The following is a 15,680-nucleotide window of genomic DNA, read 5'->3' as shown; positions in this document are numbered from 1 at the left end:
TCGATCATGGGCTGGCATATGCAAATATTGGGGGCGTACATATTAATGATCCCGACTGTTATGTAACAGTTGGTGTTATGTTGAGATTCGCCTGTTTTTCTGAGGTCTTTTAAACAAATGAGATTTATATAAGAAGGAGGAAACAATGGCGTTTGAGACTCACTGTATGTCATTTCCATGTACTGAACTCTTGTTATTTAACTATGCCAATTTTTTAATCTAGGGCACCTTTAATAAGTGGAACAACTAAGTAGATTTTCCATTTACCTAAGAAGATGTGGCAAACTACTGAACATACCTGTCTGAGATTGATACCAGCTATCTAAAAATTATATGAGAAATAAAATACTGTTTGAAAACTAAAATTCCAATGTTTATTGTGCTGAAATCCTTCTGATATTTCACTTGGATAATAATTTGGAACAGAGTGTATACAAAATATGCTTTATTATACATAATAATTGATTACTGATATCTATGGTTTTATTGTATATTTGATGTGTGGGTCAGTGTGTTACGCATGCTCTTATGTGACTCAAAACTGATTCCAGGTCAGTCCACGTCTGGATCCATTGGGGAGGTCGCCATCCAGGTGGACCTGATCTCACACCCCGGTACTGGAGAGCACAAAGTCAGCGTCAAAGGTAACACACACATAGTGATTAATTCATGATTAAGAAACTCTGAGGCCTAAATTATTCTAATTAGCATTCTAGTTTCTCATAGTTTCTCTTTGGCACAGACTCTGTATTCATTTAATCACTTTGTGTAATTTCACTGATAAAGCGTTTGGACTGTGAGACTCGTTTGCTGCTGCTCGATTAATGACCCGCAAGCACAACGTAATAAAGCTAACTAGCCCATTGCATTAAAAAAATAATAAAAAATATAAATAAAAATGCATTAAAAAAATGAAATTCTACTTTTGTAATCAAAACGTGTGACATTTTGTTATTATGAATTTTATGTATGAATTTGAGGCGCAACACAAAACAGACATTATAATATTCATAATTAACTGTTTCCCCATGATTTATTGTATACATTACATTAAACTATAGTTTATTAATGTGTAGGCTGTTTACTGTTGCTGTGCAACTTTGCACATTAATATAAAAAATAAATTATTAGAGATGTGACCTGGTGGGTCTCTTTTCCCTATCATTTCTTGTCTGCAATTTCGCAAAAGCTTCCAACATGCCTCATCCGATCAGATAATTATGTTTTATAACACTGCATCTATTTTACAAAGGAGGTCTGGATGTTGCATGTTGGATTTTCTCATTGCAATCTTAGAGCGAGTCTAGAAAAAATGCTCTGGTAGTCAAGTTTAGGTTTAGTTTACTTTCACACAGTCCCAGATCTGAATACTAAATTCTAGTAAAACATATTAGAGAGTTTAAAGTCAGCATGTTGTGATGTATTTTCTTCCCTATTACGACGCATATCTGAAACGGCTTCTGGAACAAGAACAAATGTAGGACGGGACTTGATTTTGTTCATGAAGAATTGATTGGATGGTTGTGATTTGCAATTAGTTGACCTCATGTGAGTGACAGGTTTTCCAACCCTCACGCCAATAAACATCATCAGAGAAGAGATGTCGCTGCAAGAGGGAGGGGAAGTTGTTTTTATTAGAGATTATGAGGTACATGAATTTAAAAAAAAAAAAAAAAAGATGTGCACAGATAAATCACTTAAAATAAAGAATGCAATGTTCCATAAAAAAAAATAAGAATTGTCCATTTTCATTTCATGGTGACTTCAATGTCTTATTTACCACTATAGTGTTTGATGATCTAACTCAAGACCATTCTCTTCTTCTCTGCAGTTGTGGGTGTGAACAATATCAACTGGCAGACCAATGCCATGTTTCGCCCCTTCGTGGAGATCAATGCCATCGGCCCACACTTGGCTGACAAGAAACGCAAGTTTAGCACCAAAACCAAGAATAACAACTGGTCTCCAAAATACAATGAAACATTCCAGTAGTGAGTATTCATTTCACACAGGAACGGAACTTTTCTATAGTTTATACTCATAACAATTACAAGCACAGATAAATACAAAAGAGCAAAGATACAAATTAAATAAACAGTATTTACAGTAGTCTAACAATATTCAGGTACACCGCATAGTCTTCACTGTTTAAATTAAATATAATTAATCTTTGTTAAAGCTACAAAAATGATTTTCTCTTTTTATTATGTTGATTGATTAACATTAATTACGCAGACAGCAGCAGGAATATTAGGCTGCTGTCACTTTAAGACTGCATGCACGGATCCAGTATAATGATATGCATCCATTTTCTTTCTCAATTGTTTACGTTCACGTAAGCCATAAGCGACTGTGTTTACAAGGATACTCACTGAGACAGGCATTGTGTGTGTTTGTCCATTCAATCACAAAGAGACATGAAAGTGAACGGAATTCGGAACTTGGTATGGCAGAAAGCACCCAAAGAGCGCTCCCTTTATAATCACTAAAAAACTGTCGCTTATCTTAGTTCATCGCAATCTCACAAAGTTCTGTTATAATCAATGAAGCTGACTGAACAATGAATCTCTTATTTACACAATTGTTTATAATAACGAGAGGATTTGTGAGCGTGCAGAACTCAGAATCCACTCAAAACGCCATAGTCTTTGTTCAGCGCTAACTTAAACACCTCTGATTGGCGATTGTGTTCAAGAAATTACCAGATATGTTTTTTGATTGGCTACATTGCTCAACTCTGCAAAAACAAGTTGTAAATAGAAACTATTTGAGACTAGCATGGACATTTCTCATGCTCTGCCTATGCACTGGACACATCAAAGTAAACGTTTTAAACTGGTACATTTATTCTTCTGAACAGGTGCATGATGATGCTGTATGGTACTGAAGCTCATTGCGTCGTAATGTTCTGTTCACTTAAATGTGTTAATGACTTGATTAATCTTTCAAAATTCAGTGAATTTTGGCTTGCACTACTGTAATCAAAGCTGTATTGTCTTCTCCCATGTGACATGTCAGTCATGGTCCCATAATGGCTAATCATGCCTTGGCTCCGCCTGCCTGCTACAGTAGCCACACCCTAAACTCTCACTATAGGTTGAGCTGGAAAGAGATTGACGGATCTGACTGGACCGTTTTCAGTGTTTTAATGGTGGCTGAGGAGGTCAATGCTTTATACCTTTGGGGGAGATAAACCCATGAACGGCATACTAATAGTCGTCAATGAACAATAAACTGGGTTAAGTGAATGTATTTTAACATTAAAAAATGTTTTTTAAAAATCTTACATGCTTCACCTTTAACACTCTTGTGGAAACTATGATACATTTTTTTAATTATGAATAGAAAGTTCAAAAGATCACCATTTATTTGAAATAGAAATCTTTGTTGAAATTATAAATGTCTTTACTGTCACTTTTGATCATTTTAGTGCATCCTTGCTGAATAGAAATATTAATTTCTTTCTTACTCTTTCTTACTGACCTCGAACTTTTGACAGTAGCGTATATCAAAGTACCATGGTATTACCTTCTGATACCATCATAGAATTGATTTTTAAGAGCTGGATGTCAATTCCACAGGGTTATATTACTGAAAATGACATTCCAGCTACTAGTAAGTGGATAAATTCGATATGTGATCACTATTATTCCCTCAGTAATCACATTTTTCTCTAGCCATTTTGTCCTGAAGTTTTACAGAAAGAAATTAATCTTACATTTGAAAGATCACGTAAGACTCAGTAGCCTAATTGGGCACGTTTGCTGCAGTCCAAGTCCGAGCGCGATTGTTCCTGGCGCCCCTCGCAGCGTTGGTCTAGTTTCACACTCAACTTGATTCTGTCGAACCCTGGTGCATTTGCATGCATCTTACATCATCACAAATGTACACTGTGCATGATAGAAAACAGAATCCTGAATTTTATTAATTTGGTGTTGTTATGAGCAGCAGAGTGAATGACACTTAGGTTAACTGTATGTGCATCGCATGAAGGCAGCTTTCTGCTGCTTGCAAATGGACTCTTTTGAGGAGACAGTGGATTGCAAGCCATTCATTTGCCGTTCTGATTGCACACACGTAATTACACTGCATGCTCACTCTCGCTCGTAAATCTTCACCACTGTCATCCCCTACATGCGTTGTTGAATGAGTGATGCCGTAATCAGCTAAAACGTATGTGCATGTTACTTTACTTCCTGAACAAGTGCGCATCGAGTCCGAGTTGCTTTCACATTCACATGAATCATGCCCAGTTACAGTGCAACCGAACTTAGACCACCTCCTACAGGTAGTCTCAGGTTCGGTACCCCGGTGCACTCTCGGGTCTGTATGACAGCTTTCACATTAACAATTTTTAGGGTTTTTAGGGATAACAATCTAAAGGGTTAGTTCACCCAAAAATGAAATTTCTGTCATTAATTACTCGCCCTCATGTCGTCCCAAACCTGTAAGACCTTTGTTCATCTTCAGAACACAAATTAAGATATTTTTGATGAAATCCAAAGGTTTCTGAACCACCCATAGGCAGAAAGGTAGCAAAGACATCATTAAAGGTCCCGTTCTTCGTGATCCCATGTTTCAAACTTTAGTTAGTGTGTAATGTTGTTGTTAGAGTATAAATTAAATCTGTAAAATTTTAAAGCTCAAAGTTCAATGCCAAGCGAGATATTTTATTTACCAGAAGTCGCCTACATCGAACGGCCAGTTTAGACTACATCCCTCTACTTCCTTCTTTAATGACGTCACTAAAACAGTTTTTTGACTAACCTCCGCCCACAGGAATACACAAGAGTTGCGTTTGTAGAGTGTGTTTGTCGCCATGTCGTCGAAACGCTGTTATCTTCATCCCGCAGTCCAATCACCGGGTCTGATTCCGGCTCAAATTGATAGGGTAAAATTAAAGACATGTTTACAATAACACTGAGCGCGTGCATCTCCACGTTATGGTAAGAGGTGTGACCTTTCCGGGCAAGCTGCGCTAAGCTACTGTCGAATCACAACACAGGAACCGCTGGCACAATCAGAACTCGTTACGTATTTCTGAAGGAGGGACTTCATAGAACAAGGAAGTCATCAGCCCGTTTTTATGACAGTGGAAACAGCGGTATACAGATAAGTAAATTATGTGAAAAATACTGTGTTTTTTTACACGCGAAACATGAACACGTTATATTGCACACTATAAACACAATCAAAGCTTCAAAAAACCACGAAAAACGGGACCTTTAAAATCGTCTATGTGACTGCACAGCAAAATCTCCAGAGTTAAATCAGTTCTGCTCAGAGTACATATGGTCCCTCTCTAAATAGTGTTAAAATAACACTGAATCAGAGTTAAAGTTTAAGATAATTAAGATAATTAAACAATTAATTAAGCAATGATTGTGCATTAATGATGAACACCTGCTGTTAACAAGCAGAATCACTGAAGAAAAGAGAAACACAAGAACTACAACTGACTTCAGTCACAGCCTTATTAATTGCTTAATTATCTCATAAACTTTAACTCTGCTTCAATGTTATTTTAGCACTATTTAGAGAGGGACCATATGTACTCTGAGCAGAGTTGATTTAACTCTGGGGATTTTACTGTGTGCAGTGGTTCAATCTTAATGTTATGAAACAACGAGAATACTTTTTGTGCGCAAAAACAAAATAAAATTAATCATTCAACAATTTCTTTCCCATCATTCTCCTATGCAGTTGACGTAGTGAAAGCAGTGCAGTCCTTCCGTGTTTACGTCCGAATGCTGGCTCTGTATTAGCCGACGTTGTACATGTGAGCAGCACCACACATACGTGCGAGCTGGAGCTGGCCGATAATGAGCCGGCGTTCTGACGTAAACTGCAATAATTGCTGCCTATGTGTGGTTCAGAAATGCTAGGATTTCATCAAAAAGATCTTAATTTGTGTTTTGAAGATGAACGAAGGTCTTACGGGTTTGGAACAACATGAGGGTGAGTAATTAATGACATTTTTGGGTGAACGAACCCTTTAATGCGAACCGTGCCCTGTTTCAAACGAAACTTCCAGTGTGAAAGCATCCAAATAAAAGCTAGCGTATTTTATATGGAGCTCATGGACCAGCCAAATACTTTTCACTTTATCTTGGTAACCCTCCTGTTATTGGACCCTTTGGCTTGAGTCATGTCTGACTGTAAATAGAGCGTTATACATCAGCAATTGTCTCGTCTTCTTCCTGGCGTTTCATCGGTGGCATTGACTTATCGGCTTTAAGCTGCACAAATGCACTTGAATAACAGCACTGAAATCAACTGTTCACATGAAGATTTACTTCTGACAGTCTCATTTTAGGCCTTAAAGATCCATGTGGAAGAAAAGATAATTAATTAAGAAAGGCTTTCCAGAACAGTTGGCTCAACAAAAAGACCTGCATTTGGTGTATCAATGACATTCAAAGCCGTTGAGTAAAATATGATGGATCCCGGCACAAACTCAGACACGCTGAATTAACCTCTCACTTAGAGCGCACATAAAAAAACATCAAATCAAAGGCCACCTTTGGATATTAAGGGCCTTTTAGCTTAATGGAGTCTTGAGCCATTTTTGTGTAGAATCATAAAAGAGCTCCTGTGTGGCACTTTTCACACTGTCAATGTGATTTCTGTATCTGATAGATGTGAAACATTAAGCTTATAAAACAGGCTGACCAGGTTGTGGTGTACTGCTGTCAAGGGTGCTTTAGACTCATTGTGCTTTATCAGATCCAAGACATACCTGTATAGAAGACATTCCATTTACATTCATGTATTGGACAAACATTTTTTTGTTTATGTTGTGCTGGCTGATAATGACAGTCACCTCAGACTTTCTGTAAATTATGTAACATGAATGAAGCATCCTGTAAAGGTTTTCTCATGTCACTGTAGAGATGCACTATTCACAGTTAGCCATGAATATGATCCAAAAGCAAAAGTGGTCAATTATAGATGGGGTTAAAATGAGTTTTCATTGATCCTGATGATTCAACAAGCTGCATTGACCCTGATGAATTGACCATTAACTTTCTTAATGTTATTTAATAAAAATATGTTTGTTCATGTTAGTTCAGAGTGCATTAACTAATGTTAACAGATTTTGATTATTTGGTAACACTTTACAATAAGGTTTCGTTTGTTAACGTTGGTTAGCTACATTGTAACAGTTTATTACAACAACATCACAACAGTACATCTGCATGATTGGTTAACTGTAGTTAATATTCACCTCAACATTTGCTAATACATATTTAAGATATAAAGTTGCATCTGTTATTAATAGTTTATGCACTGAACTTGAACATGAACATTAACATTTTTATTAACTAACATTTACAAAGGTTAATAAAATATGCATATATTAGTGAATGTTGAAATTGACATTAAGATTAATAATTACTGTAAAAGTGTTTTTCATTGATAGTTCATTTTAACTAATGAAGTTAACTGTTAACGAATGAAAAAAGTATGTTTATGTCCTACATTTTTGTTTTTTTTTATACATTTTCATTTTCATTTTTAAATTATTTTGATTTAATGTCTTGTTCTGTGTTACAATGGCTTACAATGACTTCAATTGTAAATGCATTATATGCAGGGCTGGATTTATGCATAGGAATTAGGCTTGTGGGGGTGGGGGTAGGGCAATTACAATGAGGCGAAATAATAGTGTGTGGGTTTTGCAAATATTTAACCACTGAACCGTGTTAAAAAAAAAGCTTGTGAATAATCATCCTAACTCCATTGGATCCTCACCTTTTACAGCAGTGGTTCTCAAACCTTTTTGGTCATGCCACACCTCCCCCCTTATACCTTTTTTTTTTTTTTTTTTTTTTTTTTTTTTTTAAGAAAAAAAAAGAATTTTCATTGAAATTGAAAATCTGCAATGGAAAACACCTGCAATTGTTTCATGTTTCACCGTGTCTATACCTACCTTGAGGGATGCAACGTGACAGAAGACAATAAAACCCGTTATAATCAGTGATTCTGTTTACACTGGATGCAGTGCGATGCAACAGAACAGAATCGGTTTACTGTCGGGGATTTGTTGTATTTATGGGATACTCCAAGCACTCACGCTACCTCTGACACAAAGGACAAATGGATTTGCAACGGTTGCTTTGTCACGTCCAGTGTAGACACAGTGTTTGTGTTGCTGTTGAAACATTGAAAAATATAATAAGAAGAAAGAAAAATAGATCAGCACATAATTAAAAAAAAAAAAAAGTGAGCAGTGAGCTCTTTTGACGGCCACCTCTCGAGCTCAGCTTCTTGTACGCCCCACGCATTTAGAACACATTTTTTAGAGTGTCTCTGCTCATTTGCATTGCAAGGGTAAATAAAGAACTGTTTGTTTGAACAAGTAGTTTTTTTTACTCAAGATGAGAAACACTATATACTGTATATAAAGGCTAATGAGCAGAGAAGAGCGTCTTAGTCTAGAATTTGTTGTTGAGTCATAGCCAATACTGTCTTAACTCTTTCCCCACCAGTGTTTTTTAAAACAGTTGCCAGACAGCGGCAGCATTTTTGATCATTTTCACAAAAGTGTCATGGCCCCCAGAATATTTTGTTGTATGGATGTCTGAACAAGCAATATATCAAAAGAAAGAACAGAACCTCTGCTTTTAAACAAAAGCTTCATGCATTCTTTTTTTTTTTTATCACCATTTGAATGTTGGGTGAGTTTCATTAAAAAAAAAAACTTTTTGAGCAAAAAGCTCAAAAAGAGAAAATTGCATTTTGTCAAAGTCTTTGTCTGGATCAGATTCACAATGATGATCAAAACACAGATGGAGTAAATGGAGTCCATCAACACCCCCAAAGCTTACACAGTTCTATATAGGGATGGGTATTGTTAAAGGATTAGTTCACTTCTTAATGAAGATTTCCTGATAATTTATTCACCCCCATGTCATCCAAGATGTTCATGTCTTTCTTTCTTCAGTCAAAAAGAAATTAAGGTTTTTGAGGAAAACATTCCAGTATTTTTGTCCATATAGAGTACTTCATTGGGGTTCACCGGGTTAAAGGGTCAAATTGCCGTTTCAGTGCAGCTTCAAAGCACTCTACACAATCCCAGACAAGGAATAAGGGTCTTATCTAGCGAAACGATCAGTCATTTTCTAAAAATAAATAACTAAAATGTATATACTTTTTAATCCAATGTTAACAAAGTGAATGTACAAAGATTAAGCCAAACACTCAAAACAAAAAAAAAAAAAAGGTAAAACAACGATACTTGACGATTTTGTAGTTGGGAGGAGAAAATTAAATGGAGTTTTTCGTCCTACCAAAGGGCAGTGTAAGACAAGCATTTGTGGTTAAAAAGTATATATTTATTTTAGAAAATGACTGATCGTTTCGTAGATAATACCCTTATTCCTTGTCTGTGATCGTGTATAGTGCTTTGAAGCTGCACTAAAAGACCTTCAACCCGGTGAACCCCACTGAAGTCCACTATATGGATAAAAATACTGGAATGTTTTCCTTAAAAACCTTAATTTCTTTTTGACTGAAGAAAGAAAGACATGAACATCTTGGATGACATGAGGGTGAGTAAATTATCAGGAAATTTTCATTTAGAAGTGAACTAATCCTTTAAGGTTTTACTAACGGTATTACTACTCGTACCGATACTGCTTATCGTTCTGGTTCTACGGTATTCTGGTACGCCCATTTAAGACATAAACTGTGTTTAAGTGAATACTCTCCACGCCAGTTATTTTGATATTTTTGTGTGTATTTGATCATTTAGATGTGCACACGAAGCCTAAAGTATAATTTGCTTGTCTAGTTGTGGTCTGTTTTGGAGCGCACACACAGAAAGCCGCCTTGAAGATGGAAACAGCATCTCTTGTGTGGATTATTGTGCTTTTAATAGCAGTAGACAAAAGAAACAACAGAGACAGCAGTAGACAGTAGAGTGGTTTTAATAGCAGTAACAGTAGAGACTGTGTTTTACAACAATCACCATTTGTGCTAATGTTCATGTTAAGTTTGAGCTTTTAGGGAGGAATGAATGTACACTACTGTGAAGGGAAGGAAATTGCTCTAGATGGAATATGGCTAGTTTTTAATAGTTTTACCTCAGATATCTTCTTTTCATAATTCTTGGAAGCCAAAATCGAAATACAGTATAATAAATAAAATTAGATAACCACAGGCCTAAAGTGTATTCAGACATTTGAACGTTTAGTTCTCGAGAGCATTAAACAGGGACTTTCGTGTCATGCGCACTGCAGCTCTGCGTGAGAGATCTCGCTCTTCTGGATTGCGAATAGCAAAAATTGCATCACAGACAAATGGTTCAATATTATCGCATATACAGGTGCTGGTCATATAATTAGAATATTATCAAAAAGTTTATTTATTTCACTAATTCCATTCAAAAAGTGAAACTTGTATATTATATTCATTCATTACACACAGACTGATATATTTCAAATGTTTATTTCTTTTAATTTTGATGATTATAACTGACAACTAAGGAAAATCCCAAATTCAGTATCTCAGAAAATTAGAATATTACTTAAGACCAATACAAAGAAATGATTTTTAGAAATCTTGGCCAACTGAAAAGTATGAACATGAAAAGTATGAGCATGTACAGCACTCAATACTTAGTTGGGGCTCCTTTTGCCTGAATTACTGCAGCAATGCGGTGTGCATGGAGTCGATCAGTCTGTGGCACTGCTCAGGTGTTATGAGAGCCCAGGTTGCTCTGATAGTGGCCTTCAGCTCTTCTGCACTGTTGGGTCTGGCATATCGCATCTTCCTCTTCACAATACCCCATAGATTTTCTATGGGGTTAAGGTCAGGTGAGTTTGCTGGCCAATTAAGAACAGGGATACCATGGTCCTTAACCCTTTCGCACGTAAGTTTAAAATATTCTGGCAGACCCCCCAGCGTGAGTTTAAGGCGACCATTATTTAGAACTTATCGCTTTATGGTTTCCATGGTGACGCGTCATTGCTTGTTACATGACACACCGCAGCGCTGTATGACTGATGATCTGCTTTTATTTAATTTTTCCTTTTTTATTCAAAATATTCAGAAATTTGTTAACTATAGCATGAAATATCTAATATTCCGTCAAATATGTGCAAGTGGATGTGTTTTGCTGTTTAAACACCTTTAACGATCATGTTAGTTGAGCCATATGCGCGATGGGCGCCGCACAGAGAGTCGGATCTGTTGGATTTACAACCCGTGAATTCATCCACTTCTCTCGAAATACATGAAACTAAGTGAGTCGGTGAACTGGGGAAGAATAGAGTAAGCTTTAAAGTTACTTTCACAATGTGTATCTGATATGAATAAAACGTGTCATCTAATTACAATGGAAAGGGTTGTTATTTCCGCTTCTATAGACATCATTGTGTATTTTACAAACTCTAAATATATTGTTTTGTTAGTACTCATGTGTATTTAAATGTCTGAAACCTAAAATAAACATCATTTGGTTGAAAACACTGCATATATGTAATATATGAAAAGCGCTGCGCACGTCCGTCTCTGGTTTAGCGCCAGCCAAAGCGCGCACGCACATTTGAATTTGGCAGTTGACACCGGTGTGATCGTACGCTCCAGGGACCAGCCAAGACTGATCACACCGGTGTGTTCGTACGAGTTAAAGGGTTAAACCAGGTACTGGTAGCTTTGGCACTGTGTGCAGGTGCCAAGTCCTGTTGGAAAAAAGAAAATTTTTAAAAATTTCATCAGAGAACATAACTTTGGACCACTCAGCAGCAGTCCAGTCCTTTTTGTCTTTAGACGCTTCTGATGCTGTCTGTTGTTCAAGAGTGGTTTGACACAAGAAATGCGACAGCTGAAACCCATGTCTTGCATACTTCTGTATGTAGTGGTTCTTGAAGCACTGACTCCAGCTGCAGTCCACTCTTTGTGAATCTCCCCCACATTTTTGAATGGGTTTTGTTTCACAATCCTCTCCAGGGTGCGGTTATCCCTATTGCTTGTACACTTTTTTTCTATCACATCTTTTCCTTCCCTTCGCCTCTCTATTAATGTGCTTGGATACAGAGCTCTGTGAACAGCCAACAGAATAGCATCCCCTACCATATAACAGTGAAAACACAGAAAGCCGGAAAATTCCATCAATGGGGAAAAAGTTAAATAGCCTGTTCGTAGCACTTCATCTTTTATGGGGGACACCAAAATTTATTTTGCCTATGTCATAATATAAGATTATGTGCACACTTGTTTGTTTTTACAAACCGAGGGACAAGATTAATTGTAATCGACAGCATGTCAGGCAGCTTACACCTGGAACGTGTGCTTAATACATTGTGTATTAATATAAATTATGTTTTTGTACCTTTTCCATCCAGTGTGCTGAGTAACGAACATGGCCCAGAGGCCTATGAGCTTCACATCTCCGTGAAGGACTACTGCTTTGCCCGAGAGGACCGAATCATCGGTATGACGATCCTGCAGCTCAGAGAACTGGCCGAAAAGGGCAGCCTGAATGCCTGTTATCCACTCGCCAGGAGCGTAACAATGGACGAAACCGGTCTGACCATCATGAGAATACTCTCGCAAAGGACCAACGACGAAGTGGCCAAAGAGTTTGTACGTCTCAAATCAGACACGCGGTCAGCCGAGGAAGTATCGTAAAGAACCGGTGGGGAGAAAAAAAAGAGCGGGAGGGATATCGCAACGCAAGACGGTTGTGTTTGTTTTTGTGCATGTGTGTAAAACATCTGTTGGAATGTTCATTTTAAACTACAAGTACGTACAAAAGTGTTTACCTACCGTATGCTCTCTATCAAATATTATATTCTACGAAGTTATGTTCAAGAGATGTTGAATACAGTTTTGTATGACGATTAGTCTTTTTGAACAGATACTGTATTTGTTCAGATAAAGTGCCAAACCTGATGTTAAAAAAATAACAAACGCATATGAATTATTGGTGAAGTTGGTATCTTTCTAAATTTGCTCGATTCTTTTGTCCGGTGTATATCATCCTCTCTTTCAGTGTGTAGCGGTTTTGTTCGTCTTTTCATTTTCACACCGTTTTTTGTTGGTTCGTTTGTTTGGTTTTTGGTAACACACCCTTCCTCACACAGCACTGGTGGTGCATGTCTCGTTTTCTTGGTGACGTCTCTCCCATGTGTTCGCAGTGACTGTGGGCGTCGGCTCGGAACCTCTCCCCTCCAATGTTTTGTATTTTGAGCCAACTTTAAAAAGAGACCATTTTTTAAAATGGCGATGACTGCTATGAATCTCTTCATACGTGTTTGTAATTTTATAGTCGTTGACAACAATGAAAACCACCTTGAGTGCTGCCAGTCCAGGCAGGAGGGGTGGGATGTTATTTTTGTTTGTTTTGTAGGTTTAGTTCCTTTGTTTCCTTTTTTTTTTTTTTTTTTTCTTTTTTTTTTACCATAGGCTTTCAGCCTTTCTGAATTATCACTGTGAACATGGGCTCTGAAAGGCAAGCTTACATCACATTTGTTGACTGTTTGATATCATCTTTTTATTTTTTGAAACAACTTTGATTCTAAAAAAAAAGAAAAAAAAAAGAAAAACTGCCAAAGTTACATGAAAATATTCATACAAAAGCAATCCATGATCTGTATGAAAATCAGTATATACTATGTACACGTGCTACATATTGTACATGAATCATGTTTCTAGTATTGCTGAATCATATCTGATTGTTGGGCCGGGTTCTTCAGGATCTTCAGTTTTTCAGGATGATTTCTGTGAAGTTGTTTTATCTGGTATGAACGTGGTAAATGTTGCTTTACAAGAAGAGTCATATTGATCGCCGTCATCTCATTTATTTTTGTTTACAGAGGAAAAAGTTTAACATTTGGTATTTATGCAACATTCCTATGTATTGCACTGATGGCAAATTGTATGTCATGTAAATATATTTAGTGAGAAATTGTAATTAAGGTCTCCTTGTTTTACATTTTTAAGGAAAGCAGCTTTTTCAACTCACTCATTTACCAGCATTATGGTTTATCATTGAACATTCAGGATTAACAGAGAAAGTTATGGAGTGAATTTAAAAAAAAAAAAAAAAAAAAAACGTGTCCAGGCCATCCCCAGTTTAAAGGTACACTATGTATTTTGTTTTCTGTTCAAATTAACAAAATTTAAGTCAATATATCATTAATCTTTTTTCTAAAATGTGTTTTGTGTTACCCTGATTTATTATGGTAAGCCTAATATAAGTGTTTATATTTGAAATTTGTCAGGATGGTTTTCACAGGAAATTGCGTACATGCGTCACTCGCTATGCGTGTCTCGTCATATCCGTAAATAGAGAAAAGTTGCTCCTGCTACTTTGATGCATGTATGGTGTGGGAGTGGCATACAGTAGGTTAGTTCATACCTGCAAACTAGTCGCGTTTTGGCAAAATTCACCGTTTTCACCGGGAGATAAGGTTCAAAATTGCAAGCATTAAACCTCACAAGAATCGAAAATAGGCTACTTTACCACAGATTGGTGCTCTGTGGCGTGACAGATCACTGTAGCACTTCAGGGGCCTCATTTATAAAGTGTGCGTACGCACAGATTTGATCTTAGAGTGTGTGTACGCTTAAATCCACGCCAACGCTCATATTTATAAAAACGGTCTTTGATGTGGAAAAGGGCTTAGCGACACGTCAGGGTCTGACGTATGTACTTTTCCTTGTCAGATTATTGCAGGTTTTTGGAAATCTAAGCTATTCTTGCAGCTCGCCATTCTAAATTAAAGGATTTGGATGATGACTGGTGATCTTTAATATGTAAAGGACATTAATTAGGTGTCATTTACAACGCGCAGAACTGATTTAACTTAAACCATTCAGCTGCACGCAAGTTCAAGATCATTTGCAATTTATAGATTTCACATCTGAAAGGGAGGCATATGCTCATTTTCTGTGTGTACGTTCATTCTATGAATCACACATACGCACATCTGAAAAATGATCGTAAGATCACATTTAGGACAGCTTCTGCACAACATTTTATAAATGAGGCCCCAGTTCAAGCAGAGCGCACGTGAACTGACCATGTCTTCCACTTTACTAGTTACAACACGAAACATGAATGAACATGTGAAGGTATGTTGAAAGATACAGTACAACTTACCAAAATCTGTATCAGGTCTCATGTAATCGATCAATCTGTATTTCAACTGCGGAAAGGCGTCAATGCAACAGCTTGTAAAAATGTCCCATTTACCGTCACTTACATTTACCTCAGAAAAGCCGTTTCATGTCCAAAACTCATTAATAAGCTTCAAAAATAAACTTAGAGAGGAGCATTTTGCTAAATATATGGGCTATTGAATATTCATTGTATTTGTACTTAACATGTGCTTCGATATTGGACGTTTTATGACAGCCCCCATTTAAATGTTTAGGCCTATATAAAAACGAGTAGAAACATAATGTCATTAAAAATTTATTATAACGTTATTATAAAAACTTCCTCATGTAATTTTTATGTAAGTAGCTTACAAATCAACTAATTTTAACCTTTAATATAATGATGTACCAACTGTGGTTCCATGTATAGTTTACAGCATTAGTTGAGAGATTTTTTTCTTTGAGGAAATTGTGTATTGTGCCATGTGCAGTACCTGATAGGCCCCAAATTAATCAGTATTGAATCAAAGGTAATCAATCAAAATCAAATTACAAGCTTCTGAATCAAA

The 15,680-nt window shown here is 36.8% G+C and overlaps 1 protein-coding gene across 6 annotated transcripts in view; it reads left to right on the top strand.

Annotated features, from left to right (window-relative positions):
- The window catches only part of LOC125253970 (protein unc-13 homolog C), a 244,034-nt gene extending 230,113 nt beyond the window's left edge, over nt 1-13,921 (top strand). For all 6 annotated transcript variants that reach the window (XM_048168259.1, XM_048168258.1, XM_048168257.1 and 3 more), the window contains 3 exons: nt 552-644; nt 1,832-1,991; nt 12,351-13,921. In XM_048168259.1, the coding sequence (XP_048024216.1) occupies nt 552-644; nt 1,832-1,991; nt 12,351-12,636 (539 nt within the window). In that variant the 3' untranslated portion in view covers nt 12,637-13,921. The remainder of the gene's footprint in view (nt 1-551; nt 645-1,831; nt 1,992-12,350) is intronic.
- Nucleotides 13,922-15,680: the final 1,759 nt, after the last annotated feature.

The sequence above is a fragment of the Megalobrama amblycephala genome, linkage group LG19, assembly GCF_018812025.1.
Source record: "Megalobrama amblycephala isolate DHTTF-2021 linkage group LG19, ASM1881202v1, whole genome shotgun sequence".
Lineage (NCBI taxonomy): Eukaryota > Metazoa > Chordata > Actinopteri > Cypriniformes > Xenocyprididae > Megalobrama > Megalobrama amblycephala.
Note: the sequence above shows the minus strand (reverse complement) of the source record. Positions and strands in the feature narration are given on the sequence as shown.